The 17,474-nt window shown below is 44.8% G+C and overlaps 1 protein-coding gene across 4 annotated transcripts in view; it reads right to left on the minus strand.

Annotated features, from left to right (window-relative positions):
- The window catches only part of LOC143768313 (pancreatic lipase-related protein 2-like), a 131,988-nt gene that overhangs the window by 89,238 nt on the left and 25,276 nt on the right, over positions 1-17,474 (minus strand). For 2 of the 4 annotated variants that reach the window (XM_077257004.1, XM_077257006.1), the window contains exons 3-4: positions 17,171-17,219; positions 697-851 (exon numbers count right to left, since the gene is read on the minus strand). The exons of 1 other annotated variant lie outside the window; for it this stretch is intronic. In XM_077257004.1, coding sequence (XP_077113119.1) covers positions 697-851; positions 17,171-17,219 — 204 coding nt within the window. The remainder of the gene's footprint in view (positions 1-696; positions 852-17,170; positions 17,220-17,474) is intronic. One more of the 4 variants, XM_077257007.1, reaches the window with a different exon arrangement.

Genomic DNA, 17,474 nt, shown 5'->3' on the forward strand with positions numbered 1-17,474 from the left:
CAGGATCTCTATCACGACCCGGGCTCCTGTGTCCTCCGGGTTACTGTGTCCTCAGGTTTCAATGGTGGACAGGTGACTTGCAATCCAGCTGTCCTGCCGGTAGAGTACTTCACAACCTCAGTATTCCGGCTACCGGTATCTGCGCTCAGTAGGGAGGTAGCTCAGTCACAGCTAACCCCCAGCTCTTCACTCTCCTGTGCTTCACTTCCCCTTCATGCTCTCTACAATCTGTTCTGCTTTCCCCTTTGGCTCTTTCCAGTAGCTGCAGCACCTCTCGTGGCTGCACGGCCCCTCTCTTTCCTCTCTGCCTCAGACTGCTCTAGTCTGCTGTCTGGCACTCACTAACTAATTTCCAGTCCAGACCAGAATATATATAGGGGAGCCACCCACAAGCTGGATCAGAGCTCCCCCTTCTGGCCTGGAGTATGAACATGTTGCATGTTTGTGATTACCTGATAAAAGAGATCCTTCCTCGCTTCCAAGCGTGACATCACTCTCCCTGTGAGGAAAGCAATGCTGCTGTAACAACCAGGAACCTGGGGTGTTACAAAACCATCCCAGACAGATGTCTGTCCAGCCTCTGTGTGAAGACTTCCATTGAAGGGGAACTCACCACCTCTCGTGGCCGCCTGTTCCACTCATTGGTCACCCTGTCACGTCATATTGTCTATTTCCTCGGTTGGGCTGAGGACTCACCTCGAAGGGCTGGCGATGTGTTCGGGTTTGGAGAAAGAAGCGCGTATTGATCCTCTTCAGGGGTTCCGGTACTGGGATGAGAATCGGGTTCAATGGCGTAACAAAAGCCGTAAGACTGCGGAAGCATCCAAGTTTATCGAGGCAGATCTGATCAGCTGCACATACAACAACATGACAGCTGTTACTGGTGAAATTACTGGCTAAAAATCCTAGAACATTCCGGAGGGCTGCGGCCTCCAACCAGATGCCGAACTACAACTCCCACAATGTCCTATGTGATGAGAGATGGAAATCTGCAGGTTGTCTGGCATGCTGGGAATTGTAGTGGCTGAGAGGTCTTCTGTAGCACCTGTAAAATGTACTTGTATGTGATAGTGTGGGGGAGGGGGGCTACCGTGTAACATAGGGTACGACCAGGATGTATACGGAGGTTATATACAATGTATATATAGGGTACGTACAGGGGATCTACAAGTGTACATATATAGGGTACATACAAGGGATCTACTGGTGTACATATAGGGTACATACAGGGGATCTACCGGTGTACATATAGGGTAAGTACAGGGGATCAACTGTGTATATATAATGTAAGTACAGGGGATCAACTGTGTATATATAATGTAAGTACAGGGGATCAACTGTGTATATATAATGTAAGTACAGGGTATCTACAGGTGTATATATAGGGTACATACAGGGGATCTACAGGTATATATATACAGGAAACGTACAGGGGATCTACAGGTGTATATATAGGGTACATACAGGGGATCTACAGGTATATATATATATATATATATATATATATATATATATATATATACTAGACTGTGGCCCGATTCTAACGCATCGGGTATTCTAGAATATGCATGTCCCCGTAGTATATGGACAATGATGATTCCAGAATTCGCGGCAGACTTTGCCCGTCGCTGATTGGTCGAGGCAACCTTTATGATATCATCGTCGCCATGGACACCATTATGACCTCTACGTCGATACTGTGCCCGTCGCTGATTGGTCGAGGCGAATTCGCGGCAGACTGTGCCCGTCGCTGATTGGTCGAGGCAACCTTTATGACATCATCGTCGCCATGCTGTGCCCGTCGCTGATTGGTCGAGGCCTGGCGGCCTCGACCAATCAGAGACGCGGGATTTCCAAGACAGACAGACAGACAGACAGACAGACGGAAAAACCCTTAGACAATTATATATATAGATATATATATATATATATATATATATATGAAACGTACAGGGGATCTACAGGTGTATATATAGGGTACATACAGGGGATCTACTGGTGTACATATAGGGTAAGTACAGGGGATCAACTGTGTATATATAAGGTAAGTACAGGGGATCTACAGGTGTATATATAGGGTACATACAGGGGATCTACAGGTATATATATAGGAAACGTACAGGGGATCTACGGTGTATATATAGGGTACATACAGGGGATCTACAGGTTTATATATATATGGGTGTATGGGTGGATGACAAACTCATATTCAGTGTCCAATGTCAGGCAGCTGCTACAAAGGCAAATAAAATAATGGGATGTATTAAAAGAGGCATAGATGCTCATGAGGAGAACATAATTTTACCTCTATACAAGTCACTAGTGCGACCACACTTAGAATACTGTGCACAGTTCTGGTCTCCGGTGTATAAGAAAGACATAGCTGAACTGGAGCGGGTGCAGAGAAGAGCGACCAAGGTTATTAGAGGACTGGGGGGTCTGCAATACCAAGATAGGTTATTACACTTGGGGCTATTTAGTTTGGAAAAACGAAGACTAAGGGGTGATCTTATGTTAATGTATAAATATATGAGGGGACAGTACAAAGACCTTTCTGCTGATCTTTTTAATCATAGACCGGTGACAGGGACAAGGGGGCATCCTCTACGTCTGGAGGAAAGAAGGTTTAAGCATAATAACAGACGCGGATTCTTTACTGTAAGAGCAGTGAGACTATGGAACTCTCTGCCGTATGATGTTGTAGTGAGTGATTCATTAATTAAATTTAAGAGGGGACTGGATACCTTTCTGGAAAAGTATAATATTACAGGGTATATACACTAGATTCCTTGATAGGGCGTTGATCCAGATAACTAGTCTGATTGCCGTATGTGGGGTCGGGAAGGAATTTTTTCCCCAATGTGGAGCTTACTCTTACCACATGGGTTTTTTTGCCTTCCCCTGGATCAACATGTTAGGGCATGTTAGGTTATGGGTTGAACTAGATGGACTTCAAGTCTTCCTTCAACCTTAATAACTATGTAATAACTATATATATATATATATATATATATATATATATATATATATATATAGGAAACGTACAGGGGATCTACGGTGTACATATAGGGTACATACAGGGGATCTACAGGTTTATATATAGGGTAAGTACAGGGGATCAACTGTGTCTATACAGTACAGAGCAAAAGTTTGGACACACCTTCTCATTTAAAGATTTTTCTGTATTTTCATGACTATGAACATTGTACATTCACACTGAAGGCATCAAAACTATGAATTAACACATGTGGAATTATATACCTGTATACTCGAGTATAAGCCAAGATTTTCAGCCCATTTTTTGGGGCTGAAAGTCCCCCTCTCGGCTTATACTCGAGTCATACCCAGGGGTCGGCAGGGGAGGGGGAGCGGGGACTGTGTAATTATACTTACCTGTTCCCGGCGCGGTCCCTGCAGGTCCCTGCTTCCAGCGCTGCATCTTCTTCCTGTACTGAGCGGTCACATGGTACCGCACATTACGGTAATGAATATGAGGCTCCACCTCCCATAGGGGTGGAGCCGCATATTCATTACTGTAATGTACGGTACCATGTGACCGCTCAGTACAGGAAGAAGATGCAGCGCTGGAAGCAGGGACCTGCAGGGACCGCGCCGGGAGCAGGTAAGTATACGGGGAGGGGGAGCGCAGCGCGATAGTCACCTCTCCTCCGTTCTGGTGTGGCTCCATCTTCGGCGTCCTCTGGCTGTGACGCTCAGGTCAGAGGGCGCGATGATGTGGTCAGTGCGCGCCGTCTGCCTGAACATCAGTGCGGAGAACGCTGAAGACGGAGCCACACAGGAAAGAGGAGCAGGTAAATATTAAAAGTGCGGGGCCTGAGCGACAGAGAGGTGAGTATGTGATTTTTTTTTTTTTATCGCAGCCACAGCATATGGGCCAAGTGTCTGTATGGAGCATCTATGGGGCCATAATGTTTGTGCAGCACTATATGGGGCAAGTGCCTGTATGGAGCATCTATGGGGCCATTAATAACCTTTATGCAGGATTATATGGGGCATATTTTAATATGGAACATCTAATGGGCCTCATCAAACTGTATGGAGCATTATATGGGGCTCCTGATTCAATATGGATATTCTAAAACACTTAACCTACTGATGTCTCAATTAATTTTACTTTTATTGGTATCTATTTTTACTCTTGAAATTTACCGGTAGCTGCTGCATTTTCCACCCTAGGCTTATACTCGAGTCATTAAGTTTTCCCAGTTTTTTGTGGCAAAATTAGAGGGGTCGGCTTATACTCGGGTATATACGGTACTTAACAAAAAAGTGTGAAACAACTGAAAATATGTCTTATATTCTAGGTTCTTCAAAGTAGCCACCTTTTGCTTTGACGACTGCTTTGCACACTCTTGGCATTCTCTTGATGAGCTTGAAGAGGTAGTCACCGGGAATGGTCTTCCAACAATCTTGAAGGAGTTCCCAGAGATGCTTAGCACTTGTTGGCCCTTTTGCCTTCACTCTGTGGTCCAGCTCACCCCAAACCTTCTCGATTGGGTTCAGGTCTGGTGACTGTGGAGGCCAGGTCATCTGGTGTAGCACCCATCACTCTCCTCCTTGGTCAAATAGCCGTTACACAGCCTGGAGGTGTGTTTGGGGTCATTGTCCTGTTGAAAAATAAATGATGGTCCAACTAAACGCCAACCAGATGGAATAGCATGCCGCTGCAAGATGCTGTGGTAGCCATGCTGGTTCAGTATGCCTTCAATTTTGAATAAATCCCCAACAGTGTCACTAGCAAAGCCCCCCCGCACACCATCACACCTCCTCCTCCATGCTTCACGGTGGGAACCAGGCATGTAGAGTCCATCCGTTCACCTTTTCTGCGTCGCACAAAGACACGGTGGTTGGAACCAAAGATCTCAGATTTGGACTCATCAGACCAAAGCACAGATTTCCACTGGTCTAATGTCCTTTCCTTGTGTTCTTTAGCCCAAACAAGTCTCTTCTGCTTGTTGCCTGTCCTTAGCAGTGGTCTCCTAGCAGCTATTTTACCATGAAGGCCTGCTGCACAAAGTCTCCTCTTAACAGTTGTTGTAGAGATGTGTCTGCTGCTAGACCTCTGTGTGGCATTGACCTGGTCTCTAATCTGAGCTGCTGTTAACCTGCGATTTCTGAGGCTGGTGACTCGGATAAACGTATCCTCAGAAGCAGAGGTGACTCTTGGTCTTCCTTTCCTGGGGCGGTCCTCATGTGAGCCAGTTTCTTTGTAGTGCTTGATGGTTTTTGCCACTGCACTTGGGAACACTTTCAAAGTTTTCCCAATTTTTTGGACTGACTGACCTTCATTTCTTAAAGTAATGATGGCCACTCGTTTTTCTTTACTTAGCTGCTTTTTTCTTGCCATAGTACAAATTCTAACAGTCTATTCAGTAGGACTATCAGCTGTGTATTCACCAGACTTCTGCACAACACAACTGATGGTCCCAACCCCAATTATAGGGCAAGAAATCCCACTTATTAAACCTGACAGGGCACACCTGTGAAGTGGAAACCATTCCCGGTGACTACCTCTTGGAGCTCATCAAGAGAATGCCAAGAGTGTGCAAAGCAGTCATCAAAGCAAAAGGTGGCTACTGTGAAGAACTTAGAATATAAGACATAATTTCAGTTGTTTCACACTTTTTTGTTAAGTATATAATTCCACATGTGATAATTCATAGTTTTGATGCCTTCAGTGTGAATGTACAATTTTCATAGTCATGAAAATACAGAAAAATCTTTAAATGAGAAGGTGTGTCCAAACTCTTGGTCTGTACTGTATATATATATATATATATATATATATATATATATATATATACACATATATATATATATATATATATATATATATGTATATATATGAAACGTACAGGGGATCTACAGGTTTATATGTAGGGTACATACAAGGGATCTACCATTCTATATATAGGGTACATACATGGGAACTACAGGTGTATACAGTTAAGGAAATGAGTATTTGATCCACCAAGTATTAAGTCTTGTTTGCCAGAGGGATCAAATACTTATTTCTCACTGTAAAATGCAAATACAGTTATATAATTTATACAATGTGATTTTCTGGATTTTTTTTATATTCTCTCTCTCAATGTTAAAATTAATCGACCCTCAAAATTATAGACTGTTCATGTCTTTGTCAGTGAACAAACTTACAAAATCAGCAAGGGATCAAATACTTATTTCCCCCACTATATATGGTACATATAGGGGATCTACCAGTATATACTGTATATAGGGTATGTAGAGGGGATCTACCAGTGTATATATAGGGTATGTACAGGTAATCTACAGGTGTGTATATATATATATAGGGTACATACAGGGGATCTACAGGTGTGTGTGTGTATATATATATATATATATATATATATATATATATATATATATATATATATATATATATATGTCTGTGTGTGTGTGTACATACAGGGGGATCTATAGGTAACATAGTAACATAGTTATTAAGGTTGAAGGAAGACTGTAAGTCCATCTAGTTCAACCCATAGCCTAACCTAGCATGCCCTAACATGTTGATCCAGAGGAAGGCAAAAAAAAACCCATGTGGCAAAGAGTAACTCCACCATGGGGAAAAAAATTCCTTCCCGACTCCACATACGGCAATCAGACTAGTTCCCTGGATCAACGCCTTATCAAGGAATCTAATATATATACCCTGTAATATTATACTTTTCCAGAAAGGCATCCAGTCCCCTCTTAAATTTAATTAATGACTCACTCATTACAACATCATACGGCAGAGAGTTCCATAGTCTCACTGCTCTTACAGTAAAGAATCCGCGTCTGTTATTATGCTTAAACCTTCTTTCCTCCAGACGTAGAGGATGCCCCCTTGTCCCTGTCACCGGTCTATGATTAAAAAGATCATCAGAAAGGTCTTTGTACTGTCCCCTCATATATTTATACATTAACATAAGATCACCCCTTAGTCTTCGTTTTTCCAAACTAAATAGCCCCAAGTGTAATAACCTATCTTGGTATTGCAGACCCCCCAGTCCTCTAATAACCTTGGTCGCTCTTCTCTGCACCCGCTCCAGTTCAGCTATGTCTTTCTTATACACCGGAGACCAGAACTGTGCACAGAATTCTAAGTGTGGTCGCACTAGTGACTTGTATAGAGGTAAAATTATGTTCTCCTCATGAGCATCTATGCCTCTTTTAATACATCCCATTATTTTATTTGCCTTTGTAGCAGCTGCCTGACACTGGCCACTGAATATGAGTCTGTCATCCACCCATACACCCAGGTCTTTTTCATTGACGGTTTTGCCCAGAGTTTTAGAATTAAGCACATAGTTATACATCTTATTACTTCTACCCAAGTGCATGACCTTACATTTATCCCCATTAGGGTATGTGTCCACAGTCAGTAAACGCTGCTTGCTTGACGCTGCGCAGAGCTGCAGCGTCAAACACGCAGCGTCCAGATGTTCCAGCATAGTGGAGGGGATTTTATGAAATCCCGTGTCCACTATGCGTGGAAACACGCATCCGACTTCCCTGCGACTCCGGACATGCGCGTCTTTTCAGATCGCAGCATGTCCGTGCTACCTGCGGCGACTGTTATGATCCGGTGGTAGGATCTCAAAACTGACCTGATGCATATAACCAGAATGTTAGGACAAGTTCTGGGGATGTGGAAGCTATACTGACCGCAATCCTGATCCTATCCAACACACTAAAGGCAGCCGTGGAGCGTTACCTAAAAACCTAGACGCCTCTTCACAGCCTGAGAAACTGACTGCCCTTAAAGAGAAAGCAAAGACCTCACTTGCCTCAGAGAAATAACCGCAAAGTTATAGACAGCCCCCCACAAATAATAACGGTGAGTTAAGGGGAAAATACAAACGTAGAAATGAAACAGGTTTAGCAAATGAGGCCCGCTAACACTAGATAGACAGAAAATAGATAGGAATCTGTGCGGTCAGTACAAAAACTATCAAAAATAAACCACGCAGAGAATACAAGAACCCCCACACCGACTCACGATGTGAGGGGCGCACTCTGCACCCCAGAACAAACCAGCAAGCAGAAAATCACATAAAAGCAAGCTGGACTGAACTCATCATATACTGAGAAACGTTTTCAAGGAAATAATGAGCAAAATGAACAAGCAAACTTAGCTTCTCCAGCAGGAGACTGGTCACAAGGAATATTCAGGAGAGCTCAGAATCAGGACTGAATACACCGACAGCAGGCAACAAATGAAGGTCCAGGTGAGTTAAATAGGCCCAGCATAGAAGGAAATGAAGCAGCTGAGCCCAGCCATATCGCTAAAGGCCACCAGAGGGAGCCCAAGAACAAACTCACACAGTACCACTCATGGCCACAGGAGGGAGCCCAAGAACGGAATTCACAACAGTACCCCCCCCTTGAGGAGGGGTCACCGAACCCTCACCAGAGCTCCCAGGCCGATCAGGACGAGCCGAATGAAAGGCACGAACCAAATCGGCCGCCTGGACATCTGAGGCGACAACCCAGGAATTATCCTCCTGACCATAGCCCTTCCATTTAACCAAGTACTGAAGCTTCCATCTCGAAACACGAGAATCCAAGATCTTCACCACATACTCCAACTCCCCCTCGACCAAGACAGGAGCAGGAGGCTCAACAGAAGGGACCATAGGCACCACATATCTCCGCAACAATGACCTATGGAACACATTATGAATGGCAAACGATGTTGGGAGGTCCAAACGAAATGACACAGGGTTGAGGATTTCCAAAATCTTATAAGGACCGATGAAACGAGGCTTGAACTTAGGAGAGGAAACCTTCATCGGGACATAACGAGAAGACAACCACACCAAATCCCCCACACGAAGTCGGGGACCCACACAGCGACGGCGGTTAGCAAAGCGCTGAGCCTTCTCTTGGGACAACGTCAAATTGTCCACCACATGGTTCCAAATCTGCTGCAACCTATCCACCACAGAATCCACCCCAGGACAGTCAGAGGGCTCAACCTGACCCGAGGAAAAACGAGGATGAAAACCAGAATTGCAAAAGAAAGGTGAAACCAAAGTAGCAGAACTAGCCTGATTATTGAGGGCGAACTCAGCCAATGGCAAAAAAGTCACCCAATCATCCTGATCAGCAGAAACAAAACATCTCAAATAAGTTTCCAAGGTCTGATTAGTTCGTTCGGTTTGGCCATTCGTCTGAGGATGGAAGGCTGACGAAAAAGACAATTCAATGCCCATCTTAGCACAAAAGGACCGCCAAAATCTGGACACAAACTGGGATCCTCTGTCAGACACAATGTTCTCCAGAATACCATGTAAACGAACCACATTCTGAAAAAACAGTGGCACCAAATCGGAGGAGGAAGGCAGCTTAGGCAAAGGTACCAAATGGACCATTTTAGAAAAACGATCACAAACCACCCAGATGACAGACATCCTCTGAGAGACAGGAAGATCCGAAATAAAATCCATGGAAATATGCGTCCAAGGCCTCTTCGGGACAGGCAAAGGCAAAAGCAATCCATTGGCACGAGAACAGCAAGGCTTGGCCCGAGCACAAATCCCACAGGACTGCACAAAGGAACGCACATCCCGCGACAAGGAAGGCCACCAAAAGGACCTCGCCACCAAATCCCTGGTACCAAAAATCCCAGGATGACCTGCCAACACTGAAGAATGAACCTCGTAAATAACTCTACTGGTCCATCTGTCCGGGACAAACAGTCTCTCCGGTGGACAACGGTCAGGTCTATTGGCCTGAAACTCCTGCAACACCCGTCGCAGATCAGGAGAGATGGCAGACAAAATCACCCCCTCTTTGAGGACACCAGTCGGTTCAGAAACTTCCGGGGAGTCAGGTACAAAACTCCTAGAAAGGGCATCAGCCTTCACGTTTTTCGAACCCGGAAGATATGAAACCACGAACTTGAAACGAGAGAAAAACAGCGACCATCGAGCCTGTCTCGGATTCAACCGTTTGGCAGACTCGAGATAAGTCAAATTCTTGTGATCCGTCAAGACCACCACACGATGCTTGGCTCCCTCAAGCCAATGTCGCCACTCCTCAAATGCCCACTTCATAGCCAACAACTCACAATTACCAACATCATAGTTCTGCTCGGCGGGCGAAAACTTTCTTGAAAAGAAAGCACATGGTCTCATCACAGAGCCATCAGAGCTTCTCTGCGACAAGACAGCCCCTGCTCCAATCTCAGAAGCATCAACCTCGACCTGAAAGGGAAGAGAGACATCGGGCTGGCGCAAGACAGGAGCTGAAGAAAATCGACATTTCAGCTCCTGAAAGGCCTCCACGGCCGCAGGAGACCAATTCGTCACATCAGAATCCTTCTTGGTCAAATCCGTCAAAGGCTTAACCACACTAGAAAAATTAGTGATGAAGCGACGGTAAAAATTAGCAAAACCCAAGAACTTCTGAAGACTCTTCACAGATGTAGGTTGAGTCCAGTCATGAATAGCCTGGACCTTGACTGGATCCATCTCAATAGTAGAAGGAGAAAAAATAAAGCCCAAAAAGGAAACCTTCTGGACTCCGAAGAGACATTTAGAGCCCTTCACAAACAAGGCATTGGCACGCAGGACCTGAAATACCATCCTGACCTGCTTCACATGAGACTCCCAATCATCAGAAAAGACCAAAATATCATCCAGGTACACAATCATAAATCTATCCAGATACTCTCGGAAGATGTCGTGCATGAAGGACTGAAACACAGAGGGGGCATTAGAAAGCCCAAAAGGCATCACCAAGTACTCAAAATGGCCTTCGGGCGTATTAAATGCTGTTTTCCATTCATCGCCCTGCTTTATGCGCACAAGATTATACGCTCCTCGAAGATCTATCTTGGTGAACCAACTGGCCCCCCTAATCCGGGCAAACAGATCGGACAACAGTGGCAAGGGGTACTGAAATTTGACCGTGATGTTATTTAGAAGGCGATAATCTATACAGGGTCTCAGAGAACCATCCTTCTTGGCCACAAAAAAGAACCCCGCACCCAAAGGGGACGAGGACGGGCGAATATGCCCCTTCTCCAAGGACTCCTTTATATAACTCCGCATAGCGGCATGTTCTGGTACAGATAAACTAAAAAGTTGTCCCTTAGGGAACTTACTACCAGGAATCAGATTTATAGCACAATCACAATCCCTATGAGGAGGTAGGGCACTGGATTTGGGCTCATCAAATACATCCTGGTAGTCCGACAAAAATTCAGGGACTTCAGAAGGAGTAGAAGAAGCAATTGACACCAAAGGAGCATTGCCATGAATTCCCTGGCAACCCCAACTTGACACAGACATTGCTTTCCAATCCAGGACTGGATTATGAGCCTGCAGCCATGGCAGACCCAACACGACAACATCATGCAAATTATGTAGCACAAGAAAGCGAATCACCTCCTGATGTGCAGGAGCCATGCACATGGTCACTTGGGTCCAGTACTGAGGTTTATTCTTGGCCAATGGCGTAGCATCAATTCCCTTTAGTGGGATAGGGAATTGTAAAGGCTCCAAGATAAAACCACAGCGCCTGGCAAATGACAAATCCATCAAATTCAGGGCGGCACCTGAATCCACAAAAGCCATAACTGAGTAGGATGACAGAGAGCAAATCAAAGTAGCAGACAAAATGAATTTAGGTTGTACCGTACCAATGGTGACAGACTTGGCGAACCTTTTTGTGCTCTTAGAACACTCTGAGATAACATGAGCAGAATCACCACAGTAAAAGCACAACCCATTCTGACGTCTGAGGTTTTGCCGTTCAACTCTGGTCAGAATCCTGTCGCATTGCATAGGCTCAGGTTTCTGCTCAGAAAATACCGCCAGAGGGTGCACAGGTTTGCGCTCCCCCAAATGCCGATCAATCTGAATGGCCAAAGACATTGACTCATTCAGACCCGCAGGCGTGGGGAACCCCACCATAACATCTTTAAGGGCTTCAGAAAGACCCTTTCTGAAAATCGCCGCCAGGGCGCACTCATTCCATTGAGTGAGCACAGACCACTTCCTAAACTTCTGACAGTAAACCTCTACTTCATCTCGACCCTGAGAGAGAGCCAGCAAAACCTTCTCTGCTTGGTCTACCAGATTAGGTTCCTCATAAAGCACTCCAAGCGCCAGAAAAAACGCATCCACATTTAGCAATGCAGGATCTCCTGGCGCCAGAGAGAATGCCCAATCTTGAGGGTCACCACCACGTAACAAAGAAATAACAATTTTAACTTGCTGAACCGGATCACCAGAGGAACGAGGTCTCAGAGAAAGGAATAACTTACAGTTATTCTTAAAGTTCAAAAACCTAGATCTATCTCCGGAGAACAGCTCAGGAATTGGTATTTTAGGCTCTGACATAGGACTGCGGACTACATAATCCTGAATGCCCTGTACCCTTGCAGTGAGATGATCCACACTAGAAGACAGACTCTGAATGTCCATATCTGCAGCTGAGTTCAGAACCACCCAGAGATTAAAGGGAGGAGAGAGGCTAGACACACTGCAGAGGAAAAAAAAAAATGACTTCAGGATTTCTCTTCTCCCTCTTCTGCTGCATTAACACTTTGTGGCCTGCTGTACTGTTATGATCCGGTGGTAGGATCTCAAAACTGACCTGATACATATAACCAGAATGTTAGGACAAGTTCTGGGGATGTGGAAGCTATACTGACCGCAATCCTGATCCTATCCAACACACTAAAGGCAGCCGTGGAGCGTTACCTAAAAACCTAGACGCCTCTTCACAGCCTGAGAAACTGACTGCCCCTAGAGAGAAAGCAAAGACCTCACTTGCCTCAGAGAAATAACCCCAAAGTTATAGACAGCCCCCCACAAATAACAACGGTGAGTTAAGGGGAAAATACAAACGTAGAAATGAAACAGGTTTAGCAAATGAGGCCCGCTAATACTAGATAGACAGAAAATAGATAGGAATCTGTGCGGTCAGTACAAAAACTATCAAAAATAAACCACTCAGAGAATACAAGAACCCCCACACTGACTCACGATGTGAGGGGCGCACTCTGCACCCCAGAACAAACCAGCAAGCAGAAAATCACATAAAAGCAAGCTGGACTGAACTCATCATATACTGAGAAACGTTTTCAAGGAAATAATGAGCAAAATGAACAAGCAAACTTAGCTTCTCCAGGAGGAGACTGGTCACAAGGAATATTCAGGAGAGCTCAGAATCAGGACTGAATACACCGACAGCAGGCAACAAATGAAGGTCCAGGTGAGTTAAATAGGCCCAGCATAGAAGGAAATGAAGCAGCTGAGCCCAGCCATATCGCTAAAGGCCACCAGAGGGAGCCCAAGAACAAACTCACACAGTACCACTCATGACCACAGGAGGGAGCCCGAGAACGGAATTCACAACAGGCGACGCTGCGTCGCCGCAAGTAATATCACAGGGCGCTATGCGAGGGTGCGATGATCCCGGATGTGTACAGTTAACACATCCGGCATCATCGCATCCCAGAAAGGGGGCGGGGCTTAGCGCCGAGCGGCTTCGCTGCTCCGGCGATACCGCCGGCCATCCTGACCGTGGACACGCACCCTTAAAGCTCATTTGCCATTTATCAGCCCAAGCTTCTAGTTTACATAAATCATCCTGTAATATAAAATTGTCCTCCCCTGTATTGATTACCCTGCAGAGTTTAGTGTCATCTGCAAATATTGAAATTCTACTCTGAATGCCGACTACAAGGTCATTAATAAATATACTAAAAAGAAGAGGGCCCAATACTGACCCCTGTGGGTGTATATATAGGGTACGTACAGGGGATTTATACGTGTATATATAGGGTATGTACAGGGGGTCTACTGGTGTATATATAGGGTAGACCCAGGGGATCTACAGGTGTATATATAGGGTACGTACAGGGGATCTACAGGTCTATATATAGGGTATGTCCTGGGGATCTACCAGTATATATATAGGGCACGTACTGGGGATCTACAGGTGTATATATAGGGTAGATATAGGGAATCTACAGGTGTATATACAGCATAGGATACTACAGGGAATCTACCGGTGTATATATAGGGTACATACAGGGGATCTACAGGTGTATATATAGGGTATGTACAGGGGATCTACAGGTGTATATATAGGGTACATACAGGGGATCTACAGGTGTATATATATATAGGGTACATAAAAGGGATCTACAGGTGTATATATTGGGTATGTACAGGGAATCTACATGTGTATATATAGGGTACGTCCTGGGGATCTACAGGTTTATATATAGGGTACGTACAGGGGATCTACAGGTGTATATATAGGGTACATACAGGGGATCTACCCGTGTATACATTTGAAACCACAAGTTTCCATCTACTATATAAAGACACATCTGACATGAAATCAGAATAAACCTTTCCCATTTTAGGACAATTAGGATTGCCATAATTATTAATATTTGCCAAATGCCAGAATAATGAGAGAGAGAGACAGAGAGAGAGAGAGAGAGAGAGAGAATGTGTTAAGGCATTTACCGTATATTACTTCCTGCAAACTCAGAAGTTTCCATACACTAAGATTACTATGCCTGTAAACAATTCTGGACTGCCGACATGATGATGTCATGTGTTTGGAAACTTCTGATAGGTTTTTTTGGCAACATCTGAGTTAATTAGAGACACACCTGTGGATGTATTTTAATGCACACCTGAAACACACTGCTTCTTTGTGTAGCATCATGGGAAAGTCTCAAGAAATCAGCCAAGATATCGGGAAGAGAATTGCGGACTTGCACAAGTCTGGCTCATCTTTGGGTACAACTTCAAGATGCCTGAAGGTGCCTCGTTCATCTGTACAAACAGTTATATACAAGTACAAACAAGATGGGAATGTCCAGCCATCATACTGCTCAGGAAGGAGAAGGGTTCTGTGTCCCAGAGATGAACGTGCTTTGGTCCAACATGCGGATATCAACCCAAGGAGAAAAGCAAAAGAGCTTGTGAAAATGATGGCGGAAACTGGTAAGATTGTGTCACTATCCACAGTGAAATAAGTACTGTATCAACATGGGCTGAAATGCCACTCTGCCAGGAAGAAGCCATTACTCAGACAGAAACATAAAAAAGCCAGATTAATACTTATAAATGCACACAGAAACAAAGACCTCAATTTTTGGAGACATGTCCTGTGGTCTGATGAAACTAAAACTGAACTTTTTGGGCATAATGACCATTGTTACGTTTGGAGGAAAAAGGGAGAAGCTTGGAAGCCTAAGAACACCATCCCAACTGTGAAACACGGTGATGGCAGCATTATGGAGTGGGGTTGTTTTGCTGCAGGAGGGACTGGTGCACTTTACAAAATAGATGGCATCATGAGAAAAGAAGAGCATGTGGCAATACTGAAATAACATCTCAAGACTTCAACTATGAAGTTAAAGCTTGGGCGGTAATGGGTCTTCCAAATGGACAATGACTCGAAGCATACTGCCAAAATGGGAACAGAGTGGCTTCAGGATAACAAAATCAATGTCTCAACAAAGCCCTGATCTCAATCCTATTGAAGATTTATGGGCAAAGCTGAAAAGGCCGGTTCGAGCAAGGGACCTACAAACCTGGGTCAGTTACACCAGTTTTGTCAGGAGGAATGGGCCCAGGTTCCGACCAACTATTGCGAGAAGCTTGTGGAAGGAGATCCCAAACTTCTGACTCAAGTCATTCAGTGTAAGGGCAATGGCACCAAATACTAATGAAATGGATGGAAACTTCTGATTTTGCATTCTCTGTGTCATTATTCTGACATTTGGCAAATATCAATAATTATGGTAATCCTAATCGCCCTAAAATGGGAAATGATTTCATGTCAGATATTGAGAAAAACCTGCAGATGTGTCTTAATATAGTGGATGGAAGCTTCTGGTTTAAACTGTATATAAATATTAATATATATATATATATATATATATATATATATATATATATATATATATATATTGTAGTATAGTGACCTATGTTGTAGGTAGGGGGCGCTGTATGAGCTTCCCAGAGTGTGCATAGAGGCGTATGGAGGCCATAGGAATGCATGGCAATCGCAGATATAAGTGTGGTGATGAGTCAAAGTCCGGCATTATGGTGAATGGCCGGTGTGTGTGTCGCAGAGGGAGACACTCTGCACTGTCAGTCTGAAGCAAGGATGATGATGATGACAAGTGAATTGTGTGTGTTGTTTAGCTAGGGAGATTGGCAGGGCTGGTTCTGAGAGATGGGGGGGGGTCAGACTAGCCAAACACACTCCCATCTAGGGGAGTGGTTAGTTCCATATAATGTGACTGAGGTTTGGTCACATGGGCTCTGAGTGTGGATCTGAATGGTCTGTTCTGGAAGGTCCTGGAGAGAGCCCCATGTGTTGGGAGTGTCGGCTCCCTGAAGAGCACATGGTGGGGGCTCTGGACCTCGCACAGACCAGACTGTGGAATGGATGGAGATCCGTGTTGTACTGACCGGGGTCAGAGTGAGAATGTCGGAAGGATGCCTCTAGTGAAGAGAGGTATCCGAGAACCTGTGCAGCAATGGCAGGTAACGAATGGAGATTCATGTTGTACTGACCGGGGTCAGAGAAAAGGAAAGACAGAGTGAGAATGTTTGAAGGATGCCTCTGAAGAAGAGAGGTATCTGAGAACCTGTACGGCACCAACAGGTAAAGGATGGAGATCCGTGTTGTACTGACCAGGGTCAGAGTGAAAGAAGAGAGAGACATTGTGTGTGGGGCACCTCTGAGGCCAAGGGGTGTCCAGGAACCCGTGAAGGTTGCCAATGGGTAACGGTCTGAAAACCGTGTGTAATGCTGACCGGGGTCAGAGACGAACTGTGGTAAAGTTGAATATGTCCAGATACTGTTCAAGCTGTTACTAAGTTCCTGTGGATGTGGAATATGTTGTGCGAAATAAACCTAAGAGACTGTGTTTTTGATAGAAAACCGTGCCTGAGTGCATTAATCCCGTGCCAAGCGAGTGTCCCCCAAGACACGTAGTAGGCGCTACGCTATAATATATATATATATATATATATATATATATATCTATCATGTGGGTTTGTGCACAGGTTACATACAGGCAATGCACAGGGCGTCTATATACAGGGTATACGCAGGGGACTGGCATCCGCTCGCTTTGTTACTTTACCCCATACGGCTGCAGAGATGGACATGAAGATGATGATGGTGGCGATCATCTGTAAATAGATAGAGGTTGCCTTTATACATTGATATATGCACACATTAGGCATTGTTCACACACAGTTTTCTACAGATGAGGCTCGTACGTATCGTAGTCTATGGGGCCGTTCACACCTCACAGATGAGGCTCGTACGTATCATAGTCTATGGGGCCATTCACACCTCACAGATGAGGCTCCTACGTATCGTAGTCTATGGGGCCGTTCACACCTCACAGATGAGGCTCGTACGTATCGTAGTCTATGGGGCCG

Source organism: Ranitomeya variabilis, chromosome 4 (assembly GCF_051348905.1).
Source record: "Ranitomeya variabilis isolate aRanVar5 chromosome 4, aRanVar5.hap1, whole genome shotgun sequence".
Taxonomy (NCBI): Eukaryota; Metazoa; Chordata; class Amphibia; order Anura; family Dendrobatidae; genus Ranitomeya; species Ranitomeya variabilis.